We start from the raw sequence: 21,443 nt of genomic DNA on the forward strand, positions 1-21,443 counted from the left end.
ATAGTTTTAATTAAAATGATTAATTAAAAAAAAATTAGTGACTAAAATGAATTCGTGTATTTAAATTTAAGTTTCATAAGAAAAACGCGCAGGTTAGAAACGGCTAAGAAAAGGAAGGCGGATCCGAGAGTGGAAAGCTTTCTCGTCCCAAGAGTCGTGCCTTTCTTGGAAGTAGGTGAAAGACTCCTATTCCTCTCTCGATTCTTCCTCCATCCATCGCATTCGCACGCTTCATATTCTTTGCTTTCTCCTTTTCTTCTGCAGATTGTTTGAAGATGGAGGGCGATCTCCTTTTGATGGCTTCCACTCAGCGCTTGAAGTTATTCCAGGGAAGGGAAGCCAGCAGGCTTTTCCCTTCAACCTGCGACCGCCATCTTCTGTCATTGTCAAAAGTATGCATTCTGCGAAATTTTGGAGATAAAGCAGGTAAGCGAAATGAGTTCTTGGTGGAAGGGTAACTATCCTACAACCAGGTCCGATGGCGACTCTTCGAGGAGGAATTCGACGACCACCGAGGAACAGCAGCAGACGAGAAGGACGAACTCGTTCTACGGACCTTTGGAATTGCATTGGCATTTGCCGGAGCCCGAGAAGAAGAAGCCCCCTTTGACCTCAAAATTGACCTTCAGGTCCTTGCAGAAATCGCTCACTAAGGTCAGCAAAAGCGACGCATTTCGCACGATGCTCCAAGGCGTCCGCGATCCGAATGAGGAGAAAGTGGTGCAGTCGTTGAGGGACACACTTCTGTCGAAGGGTCAGCTACCTGAGAAGTATGATGACTACCATACGCTTCTCCGGTATGGCTAGAATACATTTGTTATGTAGCTGGAAGAAATTTCTCTTTTAGAATCCTTCTTATTATTATATTGATCATACATGGCCTAGTTTTATATTGGGTGAAAGAATTCTGCTACAGATGCTATAGCCTTGTATTCTTCTCTGCAGATTTTTGCGAATGCGGAACTTCGACATGTCTAAGGCAGAGATCATGTTTGTTAATATGCTCAAGTGGAGAGATAGTTCTGGTGTTGATCTTATTGCAAATGTAATATATTTCTGACATTTTTTCTCCCTATATGTTACTATGTGGGCAATTCAATTCAACACCTCATGACTTTTGTTTCTATCAAGCTGACTTTGACACAAATATGATGAAACATATAGCAATTGTCATCCAATTTCTAATAATATTGCGGTCGAGATCTTTTTCCTTGCAAACATTAAATCAAATGACAGATTGTTTGTGATGAGACAAATGTAATTTTAGAGATTCTTGGCTCACACGCACCCTGCAAATAAGGCATCTAAGTTTGAATTTATATTACTGATCCAAGCAATACCTGCACTTGCTTTTGTCAGCTTTCAACTTTTGTTTATGTTTTTTTTTGTACAATTTAACCTCGTTACCTAGAACTATGAATTCATCAAATAGAATCAATCAGCAAATTTTTCCTATGAACAATATCAGACTAAAGAACTTAGTTTATCTTATCTACCTAGCAGACTTTCTCCCCACGTGTTCATAGGAAAACCAATTTATAAAACCTACTGTCTTGTTACATATTAACTCAGGTAGTAATTGTTTTCAGATGGAATTCATGCATACCTGAATGCTGCTTTTTGTAGGAATTCAAGTTTGAGGAGTATGACGCTGTGAAAAAATGTTATCCACACGGATATCATGGAGTTGATAAATATGGGAGACCATTATACATTGAAAGAATAGGTCTGGTGGATCTCAATGCCTTGTTCAACTTAACAACAATTGACCGTTATGTCAAGTATCATATTTCTGAACAAGAGAAAACAATGAACTTGCGCTACCCTGCATGCTCACTTGCTGTTAAAAGGCATATAGCATCCACCACTGCTATTCTAGATGTCAAAGGATTGGTAAGTACTGCACTTATCACTATTTTTTTATTATTATTTGCTAAGCTTTCTTTCTACTTTTGGGTAAGAGTAAAATTCATCAACTTTTCTGATTTTGCCTTGAATAGCAAATATGGAATGTTTATCAGATATAAATATTATTGCTCAGTGGAATATTGAGACAAGTACTATCCCCTTACTGGTTAAGGATATTTCTTTCTCCCCCTTTATGCTAGTCTCATTTGAGTCAATGCTATTCTGTAGTTGGATGAGATATATCATTATTTTTTTTCTTAAGGACATCTTTTTCTCATGATCTGGAGATTCAAGCCAACTTTTGTTCAGCCTTTATGGTAAAATTCTTATAATATATGGATGTTCCATGATGTGTTAAATTGTTATTTGTACTAAGGCCGTTGCTTATCACTCAAAATTATAATCATGAAAATCCTATCGGTGGATTAAAAGGACCATATATCAAGATATGAAAATTTTAACATATGCAATGCCAGGCAAATGATTTATCTCAACATGTCAAGTTAGTAAAGAAATTTGCTCAATTATAAGTTAGCTTCGCCTATAACTCCTCCCATAGCGAATAAACCCTGGCATGACTGGTTCCAAGCTTGGTTAAGAAGGAGAGTTGTGTTAGGTTGTTAGCCAATGTAAAACATAAACAAATGTTATGTATGGATTTATCAGGCTATTGCGCTAATGCTAGGATGTTCACTAGAAGGAACACGTTATAGGATCCTACTGCAACGTCATGGTAAGGACTACTACATCTTCATGAGAACTTGGGTGCAATATTAAATATGTAACAATTCTTACACTCTAGGTTGGATAAGAATAGACATTATAGGAACACCGATTGTCTTAGATTTATACCATGGAATGGAGAAACGCTTACTTGCAAAGCAATGGAGGTAGTGAATATAATGATTAGAAGAAAAATTATTTTATATGCACAAGAGATAAATGGATAGGGGAGAAAACAAAGATGATAGTGTTATGTTTCATAGGATAGAGTAAAATGAAAAATGAAGTGGTAATTATTGTGGATAGTTCATGAAGGGACGAAGTAGTAGAAGTAATTTAGAAGAAATATATGATTATAGCTCTCAACATAGTGGTAACAAAAAAAACTATTAATGTAATTAGCATATATACACCTCAAATAGGATTAGATGAAGACATCAAAACTAGATTTTGGGAAGATGTAGATGAGGTAGTACAAAATATTCTGATGAACAAGATGATTTTAATAGGAGATTTAAATGGGTATGCAGGAGAGAAATGAGGAATATAATAGGTGCATGGACATCATGATTTGGAATAAGAAATGAAGGAGAAAAAACTATATTAGATTTTGTGATAGTATATGAATTTAAAATAGCTAATATATTTTCAAGAAGAGAGAAGAACATCTGATCATGTTAAAAAATGGGAACAATAAATCATAAATTAACTTTCTTATGGCCACGAAGAGAGAGAATAAAATTTGTAAAGATTACAAAGTTGATCTTGAAGAAAACTTATCCACCCAACATAGATTGTGGTATTAGATACACACCTCAAGCATAGTACCAACCAACAACAACAATCAAGCTTTATCCCACTAGGTGTGGTCAGCTATATGGATCCTTCTACGTTATTGGACTATACCCCCTATTATATCATTATTTATATTTAAATAAATTTTATCTTTATTATTACTAACCAAGTCTTTTTTTATCTTCCTCTTCCTCATTGATATGCACATTTGTTATAGTTTCACATCGCCTAATTGGAGCATTTCTTAATCATCTAAGTACATGTCCGTACTATCTTAAATATGTCTCTCGGAGTTTTCCCTCAATAGATGCAACCCCAAATTTCTCTTTAATATTTTCATTTCTTATCCTATCCATACTTGTATATTTGCACATCTACCTTCACATTCTCATCTCTGCAACTCTTATCTTTTGCTCATGTGCTCAAGTCATAGTCTAATATTCAGCTCTATATAACATAGTATGTCTAATCGCTATTTTGTAAAACTTTCCTTTAAGCCTTAGAGATACTTTACGATCATAAAGAACACCTGATGTTCTCCTTCATTTTAATCATTTCGCTCGTACTCTATGTAAGACATCTCTTTCAGTCCCTCCATTCTTTTGTAAAAATGATCCTAAATATTTAAAACTTTCAGTTACAGACAACTCATCATCTCCTATCTTAATAATTGTCTTATTACGTCTAATATTACTAAATTTAAATTCTATATATTCTATTTTTATTCTACTAAGCCTAAGATCTTTCACTTTAGCTGCCCTTTTGTAAAACTTTCTTTTAAATCTTAGAGGCACTTTATGATCACAAAGAACACTTAACGCTTTCCTCCATTTTAACTATCCTGTTTGTATTTTATGTATGACATCTCTCTCAACCGCTCTATTCTTTTACACAAATGATCCTAAATATTTAAAACTCTCAATTACAGACAATTCGATATCTCCTATCTTAACAATTATCTCATTACGTCTAATATTACTAAACTTAAATTTTATATATTCTGTTTTTACTCTATTAAGCCTAAAATCTTTCATTTCTAGTATTTTCCGTTAAGATTCTAGGTTAGCATTTACTCCTTCACATGTCTTATCTACCAAAACAATATCATCTGGCCTCAAGCATAATACAGTAGAAAGAAAATATGTATTGCTCCTTAAATTATGTATTGCTCCTTAAATTATGTAGTGGAAGTTAAAGATGCGAAATAAAGTAACTTTAAAGAGAGGGTAGGAGCACTAGTATTAGAAAAAATACATGACGACTCGAATACGAAATGGGATAAAAAGATATTAAATTTGAAAATGATGCTAAAAATATACTCGGTGAGTCAAGAGGACTAACACCACCAAATAAAGAATCTTGATGGTGAAATGAGAAAGTACAAGTGAAAGTGATAGGGAAACGAACAATCTATAAGTTATTGCACACTTGTAAGAATGAAGAAAATTAAATAAGTATGCAGTAGCCAAGAAAGAGGCTAAGAAAGCGGTGAATAAAGTCAAGAATAAAACTTTCGAACGCTTGTATAGGCAGCTTGATACAAAAGGGAAAAGAATATCTATAAAATAGCTATAACAAGAGAGGAAAACAAGGGATCTAACCCAAATAAGATGCATTAAAGATGAATTAAATAGGATATTAGCGAAGGATGAGGAAATAAAAGAGCGATGGAAGAACTATTTTCATCAACTTTTTAATGAAAGTTTAAGCGACCAACTTAACTTAAGTAATTTACGTAAGTTAGAGCATATAGAAATTTAAATTTTCATTGGAGAATTCAAATTTTAGAAGTAGAACAGACATTAAATGAGATGCAAAATAGAAAAGTAGTTGGACTGGATGATATTCCGATAGAGGTTTGGAAATGTCTAGAGAAGTAGAGTATCAAATGATTTACATAGTTATTTAACCTGATATTGAAAATGAAGAAAATGTTTGATCAGTGGAGTAAAAACTCTAGTCCCCTGTATAAAAATAAAGGAGACATACGAAATTGTACAAATTATAGGGGCATTAAGCTAATGTGCTATATCATTAAATTTTAGGAAAGAGTGATAGAAAAATAGTTAGGGAAGGAGACCAAGATGATCAAAAATTAATTTGGATTCATACTTGAAAGGTCGATGATAAAGGCTATATATCTTCTTAAATAATTGATTGAAAAGTATTGAAAAAAGTAAGACTTACGCATGATATTCGTTGACCTAGAAAAAATTTGTGATAGAGTTCTGAGTAATGGTTTCAAAAATAAAACCAACTCACCAAGTCGATCCAAAAAATATCGAGTTAGGGTTGGTGGTTTTAGTGCCCGAATGAAATCGGGTTGGACCCGAAATTGACTCGGAAAAATTTTCGGATTCGGTTTGAGTTCGGGTTGACCCGAATTAGAGTTTTAGGGTATAGTTTAGATAATTAAACTCTTAAATTTAAATATTTAAACCCATGAAATATAATTATCATATATTTTAGATGAGGTTTGTTATTATGTGTTTAAATTAAAATATTATTATTATGTGTTTTGAATTTTTATTTAATTATTTTTTCAGATTGGTCAGGTTATCCGAGTTCGGGTTTATAGTTTTTAGGTTGGTTTCAGGTTCAAGTCGGGTTTGGATTGGGAATTTTTTAGATAATACCCTTGCTTCAACCCAACTTGAACCCACTCACCCCACCCGAATTGACACCCCTAGTTCTGAGAGAAATTATGTGGAGAATTCTAAGAAACATACTAGTGTAGCGTATATTAAAACAATTAGGGATATGTATGAAGATGTATCGACAGGAGTAAAAACTCTAGGCGGATTAATTGAAAAGTTTCTTATAAAGATAAGATAACACCAAGGATCAGGTCTAAGTCCACATCTTTTTACACTAGTCTTGGATGAACTTACTGAGCATATCCAAGATATGTTACCATGATGCATATTGTTTACGGATAACATTGTTTTAGTTAATGAGATACAAAAAGTAAATGTTAAGCTCGAATCGCGATAGGAAGTACTAGAAGTAAAAGGTTTTAGGCCAAGTACAATAAAAATTGAATATATAGGATTTAAGTTTAATAGTATTAAATATAGCAGGGAAATTGTTAGGATATGAGATGACAAGTTATTTGTAACTTCAATATCTAACATTGTTTTTGCAAAATGATGGAGAGGTTGATAGAGTTAGTTTACATAGAATACAAGAAAGATGGTTGAAATGGAAGAGGGTGTCGATGTTCTTTGTGATCGTAAGGTACCTTTAAAGTTTAAAGGAAAGTTTTGCAAAATGACAGTTATATTTGTTACGTTATATAGAGCTGAATATTGAGCTATAAAGTGAGTACACAAGTAAAAGATGAGAGACACAATGATGGAGATGTTATGACAAATGTGTGGACATACAAGGATGAACAAATAAGAAATGAGAACATTAGAGAGAAAGTCGAGGCGACACCTATTGAGGAAAAACTCCAAGAGATGCATTTAAGATGGTACTTAAGCGATCAATAAATGTCCTAATTAGGCGATGGTAAATCATGACAAATACACATTAATTGAGGAAGAGGGAGACCAAAAAAAATTTATTAGCAACGATAAAATATGTAAATATATTTAAGTATAGATGAGGATATAATAGGGGATAGGGTCTAATAGGATAGTAGGATCCATTTTGCCGACTCCACTTAGTGGGATAAATGTTTGGTTGTTGTTGTATAAGTTAGCTTCACCTAATATAGCTATTGAAATTTGATAGATAGGATGAAACTTATTGTGTCAACCTTGTTCATATTCATATAAGGTTTGATGTCATTAGATAAGTTGATATTGTCAGTCGTAAAGTACATGCACTTAGAATTGGTTCTCCTGGCTGGTGAAATGTAAAGTAGGAAATGGTTAATTTCATCATAGATATTATTAATGTTACGAGAAATTTCTTGACATCATCAATTGTAAAGTGGTGCGCTCAGCTTTGTTAATGGTAACCTGCTATATTATATGGATTTTTGGTAATTAGGATCAGAATCATATGCCATTGTTGTGTAAGTGTGAGCGTGCTTTGTCAACCTTCTGAAACTATCAATTCTTGAATGGCAATGAACTTCTCAGAATCTGATCGATTTTGCACACTTTTTTCCTATGTTCGTTGCATCTTCTCTTTTTTCTATGCTTTGTATGTCAAGAAAATAGCAAAAACATCAAAAAAGTTTTACTTGTTTTTTTTTTTTAATAATTGAGGGATTTTCATGAAACTGAAGCAATGATTGTGATGTGTAGCTTGGTGGACATACAGCCTTAATAGCTATTATTAATCAAACATGATTTTTAATTTTCCGCATTCCCTTTTCATTATTTTCTGCAACCAAATAGTCAAAATGGATGCTGAGACACATTTGAATCCATTGGTATAGGGTACTAACAACTTCTCAAGGCCAGCAAGAGAGATTTTCACAGAAATTCAAAGGATTGACGGCAATTACTATCCTGAGGTCTGGAATAAATTAAGTAATTGAAAATTTTTACTGATTTGATCATTATTTATCATTATGATATTTTAGGTGAGAACTTGAAGCTTTTATTTAATTATGCCAATTGTGGCCCATAGGTAAGGACTTAGGACCTTGTATTCAGATATACCTTTTATAGCACTTAGCCTCACTATTTTCTTCTTCAGCTTGGGCATTGTAAAATCCTCATAAATTCAACTTGCTCCAAACTGCTTTGCCTTGTTCTAGCTTGTCTTAAGTTCTATTACTATGCTTATGGCTTGGCTCAAACTCTTATCTGAGATTCAGTTAAATATGGATTTTAGTGGAAATGATGGCATGCATTCAAAAAGGATTGAAAATTTCAAATACTCAAGAGTTTTCATAGTACAAAATAGAAAATCTAAAAATGCAATTTAAGCACAAAATTGACATAGATTGGTAATATGCCATGCTATCAAGTTCCTTCCCTCTCTAGTGGCGAGCTTAAATGCCCCGGGGCACACTTTGGCCATAACTTAGTGTGGACCTTGCCAATTTTTCGCTGTTTCTCCTTGTTTTGATGATCGCCTTTCTTTTACCCTTAAAGCAAGTTATTAACCTGAAACTTTATTACATCATGCTGTTAGAAAATTTCCTTCATTTCACCTTCAACTCCTTTGCATTTTGATTGATGGTTGTACACCGTGACATTAGTCTACATTAGTTATGTTATGCACCCCAAGTATGATTCTGAACTTACTCCAGAAAATCCAAGTTTACCTACAAGTTAAGTTCCTATCTTGTATGGAAGCACTATATTTCTGCCAAATCACTATTTCTGACTTGAAAACCAAGCTAAATCCCTGAGCTCTCTGGGTGGTTATATATATTTTCTATGATAATCTGCTGCACATTTTCTTTGAATGTCTTTATGGTAATCCTTGAGAGGTCAACTTTTAATTGTTTGTTCACTGTTTGGGCACAAACTGTTCCTCCTGTGCATACACCCTCTCTAATGGCCTGTTTACTTTGAAAGATGGACTAAAGGAAAGATGAATTGCACAAGGGTTAAGGCATCTTTCCTTTTTACCTAGTGTAAAAATAAACTGTGCACATGGATCCATTTTTCCTCATTTACTCATTCACCCTAAACGAGTTTTCATCCTTTGGTCGGTGAACACTAAAATCCCCGGAGTCCTCTCGACGTTGTGTTGGTCATATTCTAGTGGCACTACAAGTACCTTGCACTTCACTTATGCATCGCTACATGGGAATCGCAATAGCCAAGGTTGCGAAATCATGGCCATTGGCTGTGAAATTGCAGTCGTTGTATAGTCATGAGTTTGGAGCCGTAAAATTGTGGTTTTAGTATATAGCTGTAAGTTCGCGTCCACTACTTGCAGTCATGAGTTTGCGGCCATTACATGTAACCATGAGTTTGTGGCCACGTGGTCGCGATCTCCTCCATCCACTCCTCATGATAAACATAAGCATGCCACCATGACGCTTCTTTGACTTGAAATCCCCCAACACCTATTTCACAACTGGCTGAGACATTGAACACCTATAGTCGAGCTACTATGATTCGTACTGCTAGAATCGGTTTATTTTCGTGCTTCATTATTAGTCACTACAAATAGCCTTAATGCCTTTTCTATAATACACCCATTTGGGATGATCTACTTCCCTCCAACTCCTTTGTTCCTAGTGGTTGACTCATCTATATACAATAACCAATCTTTACTTAAAACTCTTTCATTTCAGCAATGAAATCTACCAAGACCTTCCTCTTCGTAGTTGATAGGTGAAGTATTTGTTACAGGGGTAGTTTGACAATATACCCTATCATAAGCTCTTGGAAGTATGCCTGTGACATTCTATAAACATAACTCCTAGTTGTATACAGAGCCAAACATGAAGGTTTTCTCAACATAGGATTTGATTTTGTCCTTCCATTGTGATTTCTTGAATAATCAAGTCATTACACTTCTAAATAGTATCTTTGGGCATGCTTCCTTAGATTCACAAAAACAGAGAGAGAAAGGGTAGGCGAAGTATTTGTTGCAGGGGTAGTCTGACAATACCCTATCATAAGCTCTTGGAAGTATGTCTGTGACATTCTATAAACGTAACTCCTAGTTGTATATAGACTCGATGTGCAAAGCCAAACATGAAGGTTTTCTTCCAACATAGGATTTGATTGGTTGCTACCCTCTCCGCCATTGTGATTTCTTGAATAATTAGGTCATTGCACTTCTAAATAGTATCTTTGGGCTTACTTGCTCCTTTTGTCCTTCCTTTTTTAGATTCACACGCTTCCTCAGAAAAATAGAGAGAGAAAGGGAGGGTATTGCTTACGAGGAAATTAAAATTTATTAATCTTGTAATTTTATTTTTCTCATGATTAACATAGTTTAATAGATTATTATGCTATAATTGCCAAAGAAGGATCACATTGTTTAGTGGGGAAAAAATGCTTTTAAATGTTTCTATAGTTTAGCCGTTAATTCTTAGAACTAACTTTAATATTTCGAATTAAACCTAGGATAATTATTTATAAATTACCTATTTAATTATGCTATTAGTTGCATTTGGCTATTTGTGATATTATTAATTTGTAGCCACTTTGTCATTAACAGACTCTCAACCAGCTATACATTATCAATGCTGGACCAGGGTTCAAAGTACTGTGGAAAATCCTAAGTGCTTTCCTTGACGTCCGGACATTGGCAAAAATACAGGTGAGTATTGACCTTTGAATTCAGAAATAGTCAATTGTCTATTTAGTTTAGATAGACATGCCAATCTAATTAAATTTGACCTTATCAGATTCTAGGTACTAAATATCAGGATAAGCTTTCTGAAGTCGTGGACTTAAGGTACCTATGTTTTAACAATAATAATTTTGTGCAATGAGCTAAAATCCATTCTATATATTCTCAGTAATTTGCCTGACTTTTTGGGTGGAAATTGCAAGTGCTATGAACATGGAGGTTGCTTGATGAAAGACACAGGGCCATGGATAGACACAAACATTATCACCAAATTGATGGTGAATTTTTGGTGTACATGGTCCATTAATTTAATCAAATTCATTAAGAAAAAATTCTAAATTTTTATACTTTTGATGATCATTGTTCTTCAGGATGTATTTAATAATGTGGAACAATTAGCAGATAAACCAACTGGTACAAAAGGTTTTGAAGTCCTTAGCACCTTTCAAAATGTAATTCCTTTTGGACTTCTTTCTATCTATATACATATATATGTTTTTGCTAACAATATCAATCCAATAAGTATACAAGTATAGATCTTTTTGATTCCAAGGAAAAGGTGTTTGTAATTATTTTAAAAATGTTTTGGTCACTTTTGGATCACAGGGATCATCAAATCGACAACTTAGGTCCAGTTCTATTAGAACTCTTTCTTCAAAGATGGATGATACACCGGAAAATTATCTTGTAAGTGTTTGTTATTGGAGCTTGCATCATGCAGATGGCTAAAAAATTCAAACATATTTTCTTTTTCATATTTCTCTTAATAATTGAGGCAGTAACATCTTGGGAAATCTGACTTACTGCTCATCTCATATTCTAATTGGTGACTGAAAGGAAATGCCACATGCATGTTTGAGAAAATATATGTAAAATTTTGTATGATTTGTCATTCCTCTAAGAAAATCATTAGGGATGCCACAGTTTAGTAGACTAGACTTCATCACCTCAGTTCTATTTCTTAATATGGATACATACATTGTATGGATGGCTGTTGTCTGCAATAATGAAATCAATTTTGCAACAAGTTGTTCCTTCTAAGACAGATTATCCTTTAAGCATCAAGGTAAGATCAGAAAAGATCATGCAATCACTAGTAAAATCTTTATGGAAGAACATCTGTCAACAAAATCACTCGGGATGAACAAATTGTGTGATCTTTTTGATGATTGTTTTCATCTAAATTTTGTTTTTCTTTGGTTTAAACCTGTGAAAATTTTAAATGTTTTCTGCTTTTTGGTTCACTGGGTTGATAAAAAATACTACTGTTGATACTTATAACAATGATAAAAATACCTACCTCAAGATATTTATAAGGTTAATAGTTTGGAAGAATAACATTCTTTAGAGGGAAACCAATTATTAATACTATACTGATCTAATTCCAACATATTCCTCCTCATCATTTCTTTGAAATTGACATCTTCACAAATAACAAAGGACATGAATTCGGGATTTTGATATGTCAATTGGCTTTTTAATTGTCAGCCTTGAAAGGGGATGGTATTCAGCCAATTCACATAATCTAGGTAGCTATTGAGCTAAACTTATCACACCATCTTAGTCAGGATCAGCAACAGAAATATTAGTCCGTCATTTATCAGGGCTGAAAAGTTGGATAACTTTAAGACACTTGATTACACATTATGTAGAAGAAAAGGAATACTGTTTCAAGATGTTACAGGGAGTTGGATATTGATGAACTTCTCTTCCCTAGGAACATAATGGCATATTTGTTACATAAGCATTGTAGTGAGAATGAAAAGTTTTGTAGAGATAATAGTAAAAGCACATGCAGAAGATCAAGTTCTTCATATTCTGGAAACATGACTTTAGTAGTGTTGAAGTCTAATGAGTACAATTGTAATGATTATCTAATATCAAGATAATAATATATCAGTTTAGTTGTTTACTAGCACATAAATAAATATGTTGCAGGAAAATACAAGTGGAAAACAATATACAAAAAATAAGCTCTTAAAGCAAAAGATAAATGAACTGGAAGCATGGTTGGCGGACACTGATGAGGTACAGTACAATTGTTATTTTCAACAATCTTTAGGAGCAATGAGTTTTGAACTAATTATTTTTTGTGTTTATTCCTCTTAGATCTTGCAACTACTGAACTCTAAGCAGCAAGAACTTGCTGATCACATAGAACAGCTCAAGAAACTCAATGACCTCGGTAAGCACCTTTTCAATGTAGTTCAATTTCTTTATTTATCTATTCTTTGTGGGTTTTAGTTATACCAACCACTAGTTGTACATTCTGTTTATCTATTTGAGTTTTGTGGCAAATTGATGCATTGGAAGTTTGTCAACTATAGTAGTCTTGTTTGAACTTCAGTTGGGAATTGGGCTAGAGGAACTTAAGTTTGGAGAATTGACACAACACCAAGATTGAACCATTGAATCACCCAGAAATAGGACAAAATTAATAGTGTATCTCACAAAAAGAAAATAAAACCTAACCTAGAGATTGAATAATGGAATATATCATTAAAAAAAGGATATTATATAGACACGACACAACTTTCATAGACTCGATCCTAAACAAGATAGGAAATAAATATGAAAACACACTAGACTCTAATTGCGATTACAATTATTTTTATTATTACCAAAATAAAAAATGCGATAATTCCTAAATTACCAAATTCTAAAATCAAAATTAAATTTTATCTACATATGTGCTAATCTTGGATTACTCTACAAATATTCTCTAAGTCATTTCCCTTTTTTTATGTTATTCCTTTCTTTGTTTGCATTATTGTCCTCCACCAACGAGAACTTGACTCTAAGCAAATTGCCAACTTCTCTTCTAAACATAGTTAATAATTGATTTACCAACTCTTTTTAGTAATGTTTCTTCTAAGATTCAAAATCTCGAGCTATGTCGAACGATACTGTTTTGGTATAGTATCGATGTTTTGATGCATGGTGTTGATAATGGACCAGAGTTGAAGAAAGAAGGAGATAAAGTATAGAAAGGAGTATGTGCCAAGTAGGTTTTATATCTTATATCATGCTGGACTAAATAGTCGAAACCAAGATTTAAAATCTCGACCCATGCTGAGGTTTCAATCCCGAACTGGAACGATACAATTTCGGTAGCATATCGTACTGTGCCGATATAATTTCGATATTTTTTAAATATAAAATATATTAACTACAAATAAAAAATTTAATCTAAATATTTAAAAATAAATTTTTTAAAAATATATATATATATATATATATATATATATATATATATATAATGGGATAATTTTATTAAGCTTTAATTAAGCCTATTTAAATTATCTCAATCATAGCCAGGAGCTAATTAAAATTATTAATTAAATTTGACCTCAATTTTTAATCTCCTCCCCTGTTCCATGCTTGCACGATGCATCCCCTTCTCCACGCGAGCCCGACGACATCTCCGGACACATCGCGTGGCGGGGGGATCCCTCCAGATGAGTCACGAGGGCTCGACGAGGCCTCGAGGTACGCCGACATTGGAGCCTTGATTGTGTCGGTTTCGATCTACGGGCGGAATAAAATTTTTGCCCATATCGGACGAAACAACTCGAGATTTCATTCCATAGTCGAAACATAATATTTCGGTAAATTATTGAAACTCGATATCACTCAAAACAAACAATGCCTTCTTTTTGTACTTCATCTCCTTCCTCCTTTAATCTCCAATTGATCACCGATACTATGCATCAAAGCATCGGCATGATATTGGAATTGGAATAGTATTTTTTCGATCAAAGATCGAAACTACGACATGGTTCGAGATTTTGAATCTTAGCGTTGAGTGGTATCAAGTTTCAGTGATTTATCGGAATAATACGTTTCGACCGTTTCATCGACATGGTATGAGATCTCAAACCATGGTTTCTTCATTATTCTTCTCCTTTGGACGCCCCTTCCAATAATTAAGAATTCAATGCATTTTGCTTCACTTTTTTTGCTTTGACTTTATGCTATTTGGTTGTCTTTTCCAATATAATGAAAACATCCAAGTTTGTTATAGAGCGAGAATGTGTTGGGCCTTTCATCAAAATCTGAAGGTGGTAATGGTGAGGATGAATCTACATATCCAATAATAAAGTCAATATATGAAGATGGATGTTTCAAATTTCTCTTAGTAAATTAGTTCATTGTTTAATTTAAAAATTAAACTTGTGTTTAAATAAGTTAGATTGTTAAAATAAACAAGTATTACAATAAACTTTCCTTACAATATGGCTAAAGTAGTTATGAAGAATAATAGTTACAAAAAATATGGATGAATCTAAAGTAAATGTTATGAGGAAATTTAAATTCATGAATGCAATATAAAAAAATTGTTGTAATACTTTGGATGTTTTATAATAATCATTACTCAGTACAATTTTATTCATAGTGATGGTTGTCGATGTAGGAAATATTACTTTGTACAATTTTATTAATAGTAATGGTTATCAATGTAGGAAAGAGGTGGGAAAGGGAAGCATGATGACAGACAAAGATTTTTTTTTTCATTTTTCTTAAGCATAATGTTTCGGCCAAATACCGTGGATGATCAAGCTCAGATCAACGAACGAGCTGACGTCCACTATATCACATAATATTCTTTCTGATTTGCTATTGTTACAAAAATATTTTTCTATTTTGGCGGTGGGGAGGTTGATGGTGTACAGAGATCAAAAGAGGCTGCAAGAGTCCAATTAGATTCCAATTAAAAGAGAGCAACTATAGGTAGATTCATGGATTAGCACATTGCTGCCCCTGGGGCATAATTAAATTGGCTACTACGGGGCAGACTTGTTGCAACAAACAAGGATCGAATCTCAGCGAAGCCGAGGCAATGCCTTCTTCCGTAATGGCTAATTGTAGTTTCTCGATTTACCTCCTCACAAATTGAGGCCAACTGTACAAGGCCACTGAGGTGGCAGATTCCAGCTTTTGTTGCAATAGATCAGGGCATTGCTACTCCCAAAGTAGGGTTGAGTTGGTTATTGCAGGGCAAATATTGCTACAATGGGCAAGGATCAAATCTCGATGAAGTAAAAAAAAATATCCTCTCCCATAGTGGCCAACTATAGCTTCCCGATTTACCTCTTCACAAATGGTCATGGGTCCGATAGTGTGGAGCTGCTAGAGTGACAGATTCCACCTTTTGCTATAATGAATCAGGGCATTGCTAAAGCTTGAGAATGATAGAGAATGGAAAGGTAACTAGTACTAAGATTGAACCACTAGACTTTAACTCTAAACTATCCAATCACCTAGAAACTAGGACAAAATTGATGAAACGAAGGGGATAAATATCTCAAGAAGAGAAAATCAAATCTCACCCGGAGATTGAAAAGTAGAATAGATCATTAATCATTAATAGATTAATCCTAAACAAGCTAGGAAATAACTATTAGATTCTAATTAGGATTAGAATTATTCTTTGATTATCACCGAAATAAAAAATGCAACAATTCCTAAATTACAAAACACTAAAATCAAATTTAAAATTTATTTATGTATATGCCAATCTTAGATTATTCTCTAATTTTTCTTAAGTCATTTCTGTTTTTGCATTATGAGTTTTCCTATTTGTATTAAGAAGTTCAGTCGAGTGATGGATAGATTCCAATTAAAAGAAAGCAACTATAGGAATCTAAGAGAGCAACTGTAGGAAGATTCATGGATTAAGGCATTGCTAAAGCTTGAGAATGATAGAGAACAGAAAGGTAACTAGTAGTAAGATTGAACCACTAGACTTTAACTCTAAACTGTCCAATCACCTAGAAACTTGGACAAAATTGATGAAGCAAAGGGGATAAATATCTCAAGAAGAGAAAATAAAATCTCACCCGGAGATTGAAAAGTAGAATAGATCATTAATCATTAATAGGTTAATCCTAAACAAGCTAGGAATATTGGATTCTAATTTTTCTGAAGTCATTTCCTTTTCTGCATTATGAGTTTTCCTATTTGTATTAAGAAGTTCAGTTGAGTGATGGATAGGTTGACGGGAATTTGCTTGAACTGAATCCACTTTGGTTGAGGTAGCAGGGATATAGAGATGTGGAGTTCGACTCGCTCGACGTACTCAATGTTTGACATAGTTGGTTTGACTCAGTTATGTGATAAACAAAGTTTGATGTGATATCAATTCAAATCTTAGGGATGCTTATGAGATCGATTAACATGGAATGGAGGGGGTAGAATTGGTAGGACTCTCTGGTGGTCTTCTAAAAGGCTTTGATACACACAATTGGGACATCACAGACTCTGAGGAAAGGAATATTTAATTAAACTAGCTTTCTGAGAAGGAAATGTGATTGTCTTTAGAATTTGAAACTATCCATTTGATCTCAGACAACTATGGTTAACTAGGGGTGATTTCAGTGCAACACTCCGTGAAGCTGAAAGGAAAAAAAATGTTCTGGAAAACCAAGAGTTGCTAGATTGTTCAATGAGTGGTGCAACAATATGGCAGTTTCAGAACCTATTTGCTCAGGAGATATCATTATATGGTGCACTCTGCAAATCCACTGGCCCTAGTGAAACTTAACTAGTCTTTTTTTTTAATCATTTCATACCTTTCAAATGTATGCAGAAGCCAAAACAAACATTGTAATAACATGTCTTCCAGATCAGAAATCAATCATTCTTTAAGTACCAACAGAGTTTGATAACCACATTAAAGTTTTAAGATTCTAAAACAAATGGACTTTTTGGCACAGTTTGATAGAATTAGTTAAATCATGTTGAAGTCGAAAATGCAATTCAGCCTCAGTGTGGTGGTGAAGCTTAGAATACTTAGAACAAATCTAAAAAAAATAGGATTCCAATTGGTGGAAGATCTGGAAATATAAAAAAGAGAATTAGCCATAACATTGATACACTGAACCAAATAGCATAACAAAGGGAGCTTAGTATTTTTGAACAATCTGAACTTGGGAATCTGAAAATTAACTTAGACTCAATTCTTAACAATATGTCCATTGGATCCAAAGATAAAAAAAATGGATTCAAGGAAGGGATAAAAAAAATAAGGTTTAAAATTTTGAGCCATACTGAAGTTTTGGTTTATGACTAAAATAATTTGGTACCGTATCGTTCCGTGTCAATACAGTTTAAGTATTTTTTAAGCATAAATATATTGATTAAAAAAATATTTTTATTAATATTTGATTGTTGTACTTATTATTGAGTTATATTTAAGATGTTAAATATTGAATTCAAGTTTTGATATTATCTTGTAAAATATTTAATGCTTATTGAGTAAAAGTCAATTTAGGATTAGCTGAAGTTCACCTAGACATGACAAGATCAAGTAGGTTTTAATTTAGATTTATTTTGATCATTTTAAAATTAAACTAAATTTTTATATATAATAATTTAATCCATAGTACTATATTTTATAAAGTTAGAAATTATATTATATTTAATTTTTTAAATTTTTTCTAATAAGCTAAGTGGAGCCTTGACTCAATGGTAAAATTGTTACCGTATGATCTTGTGGTCACGAATTTAAGTCGTGGAAATAGCCTTGCAAGATAAGACTGTGTACAATAGATCCAATGTTGTTCGACCCTTCTCCGAGATCCCGTATTGGTGCACGGGATGCCCTTTATTTTTTCTAACAAGCTATTCCCTCCATCTTAAGGAGACCTGTTTTTCTCTATTTATCTCGTGGATGGATGAAAGAGAGAAAAAATTAACTACGTTAAAGAGGTAAAGAAGTTTTTTTCCTCTTTATTTACCCTCGTTGACCGATGAAAAAGGAAAAAAAATTAACAATGAAAGAGGAAAAAGAATTAACGGATCGAGGAAAAAAACAAAAAAAATAGAGAGAGAGAGAGAGAGAAAGGAATCTAAATTAAATATCATAATAAATAAATAAATACAAGTAGGAATCAAAGGAGTGGTGGCAGTGACATCAATGACTAAGAAGAGAGAGAGAGAGCTTGAGAGAAACAAAGGAGATGGAGAGAGCATAGGCTGAAGGGGAAGAGGAAGGAGGAGTTTGGAAAGGCAAGAAAAGGTGTGAGTGCATGATTAAAAGGGAATCTTAGACTCAAGTACATAAACACTTTGGAAACCTTAAACCAGATGAATCTAAGAATACGACTAAACTAGACCCAAATCATCTTCAGCCATAATTACTCCAAATTAAGTTTAAATCAAGCTTGGTTTGAACCTCACTAATCCTAACTACAAGTCTCACATGTTAGACCCACTAACACTAAATCAGGTTGCACCTTAGCCTTACTTATCCTAAACTTAAATTAAATTAACCCCAAACAAAGGCATTCCTATAAATAACTCACATTTTTTTTTTGACATTTGTCCCTTTCTAAATTCCTTGGACGTAATAGATGGGGTTGGAAATGAGCTCAACATCTTGATTAGTTAGGGAGATAGGAAGACTTAGAGCACTAGAGAAGTGATGATTGCACTTGATTTGGATGGCTCAAATGCATGGAGAAGGGGAGTCCTTGGAAGGCTACATTAAGGGACACTTAGTAGAGAGATGTATCCTCTTAATTCAAATTTAGAGGTAAAAGGCCCCCCTTGAGGCTCATAGTAATGCCACAACCTAGCATCCTTCAAGTCAAAGGTGTGCCTATTTTCTGTCACGCATGGGCCATCATTGATCATGCTCCTGAGGCACTAATGATCCTACTACTTGGGTCACACAAGCTTGCAAGCCATGGATACCTACAGGTTGCACGTGTATGAGAACCATGTGTGTTTGTAGCTATGCCTACCCTTATGGGTTCCCATCCATTTGTGCACTCCCATAATCATGTGCTCTTGCATGATCATGGGCTTGTGTTTTGCACCTACACATTTGTGGGCTTTTATTTTTGTTTTACACATACTCAAGTTCATGCCCTTGTCCTTGCCCATCTTGACTTGGACTAAAAAAGCAACATAAATTTGATTTTCTCCATCACCAACTTAAACATTAATTTCTTATGCATTTGAAATTGATTTTGAAAAATTTATGACAATCTACTTGCAAAATAGATAGTTGATGCCAACCATTTTATTACATCAAGAAAGTAGATTGTGGCTTGAATCTTTCATAGTGAACCATTATTGGATTTACTTGGTTAATCAGTGAACATGATTACCTTGAACTATTTAGTCTTTTGTATAAAACAAGACAATTATAGCTCATACAATAACCCCTACATACGATTGTTGTCACTATGTCTGTTTAGCTTGTGGACAACACTTGATTCATAAGTCCTTTCAATTTGAAGCGCTCATATTTTGCACGGAGGTTAACTCCTACATAAACGTATACTGCACTGTACCCTACTTGGTATGAAATAAAAAAACATTAAAAGCATAGCTTAACCTCTTACACTTTGTAGGTTGTACCTTTCTATCCTAACCTCTTACCCTTTGTAGGTTGTACCTTTCTATCCTTTGAATGGACAGGGAGTGCTCCTCCTAGGTTTCTTTCTAAATCTTGTAACTTAGTTATGCTTTTAGAATCTCGTGGATTAAGCCATAATTAGGTCAGAGAATGTCCAAGTTGGAGATAACATTTTTTTGCCTTCAATGGAATCCAAGGTTTTCTATCATAACTGGAGTTGCCCCCCTTTTATAAGCTCTAGAAGTGAGTGTATATCCAAAGACTTCATGTGATGCATCATCTAATTCTCAAAGAATCTATCTATTCTCTATTTCACTGGCTCCTCTACTTAGACATGCATCGCCTCCGGGTTCTTTGTTCACAGCATCATATACTGTGTCACCTACACGTATTATTCATCTAATGGTAGCAAAAGTATTGAGATTTTGTTTTACCCTCTTCATAGGGTTACTAATATCCAACTTACATGTACATTATAGTATTTCGCTGGCCTTCTGTAATAATATTCATACCATTATCACTTGACGACTTTTATGTAGCCGGATAAAATAAATTTGCCTAAATATATGCAGTTACTACATTATGTTTTTTTCTTTGTTTTCTGTGAGGAGATCGGCTATGGCCTATCACCTCACATGTAGGAAAGTGGTATGAGAAGCTTAAATATGTCCCAATTATAGCTAGTTATTACTTGTTTTTCTTGCTACTCTTTGATCAACTTCGTTAATTTTGAATTAATAATATATTTCTTTTTTTTAATCACAGTTTGAAGTGTGTGATTTCGAGCATTTGGAGATTTAAAGAATGAGAAATTATTAAATAAGGTCTATCAACTCATGTTGGGGTGCATGCTATTTCGGATAGAATTCCGGCGGTTGCTACGATCGATGTGAAGTTGATCCAGTTCCCTGTGGAATTGGTTTCCACTTATTGTAGAACGATGGAGGGAAGGATTCCTGCTTAATGGGAATTACCAACATGCTTATTTATATTATATCATTATTCATGACATTCTTAAGCCGTGCGAATTTCCGAAACTATCACCAAAAAAAGAGCGCACACTTTTTTATAATATATTTTTTATAAAAATATTGAGGTAGCTAGTAATTGTGTATGAATAACTATGTACAGTGACGAGGGAACAAGGGGATGAAATATTCACAATTCTATACTATGTTCTTAAAGATACATGAACTCGGTGAGTAGAAGCTGTACTTCTTAGAAAAAAGGATATTATGATTTGATATGCTACCTAAAGTTTTGTTTTTAGAAAAATTGTTTCTGAAAGTAGATGTCTATTAGCAAGATAAACCGGGTTTAAATTACGTGAATGAAGTGTGATTGCAAATCCTTGATAAAAAAAAAGCTCAGAGAAGGGACGACCTAGCAATGCTTTGATCTATTAGGGCTTTAATGCACACTTCCA

General features: G+C 33.8%; 1 protein-coding gene across 1 annotated transcript; it reads left to right on the plus strand.

Moving 5' to 3' along the window:
• Positions 1-418: 418 nt before the first annotated feature.
• On the plus strand, positions 419-20,812 carry LOC141817551 (phosphatidylinositol/phosphatidylcholine transfer protein SFH11-like). Its single transcript, XM_074705193.1, has 12 exons — positions 419-797; positions 946-1,045; positions 1,627-1,893; positions 7,820-7,897; positions 10,516-10,617; positions 10,706-10,755; positions 10,820-10,928; positions 11,022-11,102; positions 11,257-11,337; positions 12,589-12,678; positions 12,760-12,835; positions 20,783-20,812. The coding sequence occupies exons 1-12, from the start codon at positions 436-438 to the stop codon at positions 20,785-20,787; spliced, it is 1,401 nt and encodes a 466-aa protein (XP_074561294.1). The 5' UTR covers positions 419-435; the 3' UTR covers positions 20,788-20,812.
• The last annotated feature ends 631 nt before the right edge of the window (positions 20,813-21,443 follow it).

Source organism: Curcuma longa, unplaced genomic scaffold (assembly GCF_044706935.1).
Source record: "Curcuma longa cultivar G26 ecotype Majalengka, Jawa Barat unplaced genomic scaffold, ITB_CL_G26_1.1 contig_20962, whole genome shotgun sequence".
Taxonomy (NCBI): Eukaryota; Viridiplantae; Streptophyta; class Magnoliopsida; order Zingiberales; family Zingiberaceae; genus Curcuma; species Curcuma longa.

Bases quoted from the DNA above. Each gene is read 5' to 3' on its own strand.
- LOC141817551 (XM_074705193.1), top strand. From the start codon at position 436: ATGAGTTCTTGGTGGAAGGGTAACTATCCTACAACCAGGTCCGATGGC. The intron at 798-945 runs GTATGGCTAGAA...TCTTCTCTGCAG, and splicing joins GACTACCATACGCTTCTCCG to ATTTTTGCGAATGCGGAACT. The intron at 12,679-12,759 runs GTACAGTACAAT...TATTCCTCTTAG, and splicing joins GGTTGGCGGACACTGATGAG to ATCTTGCAACTACTGAACTC.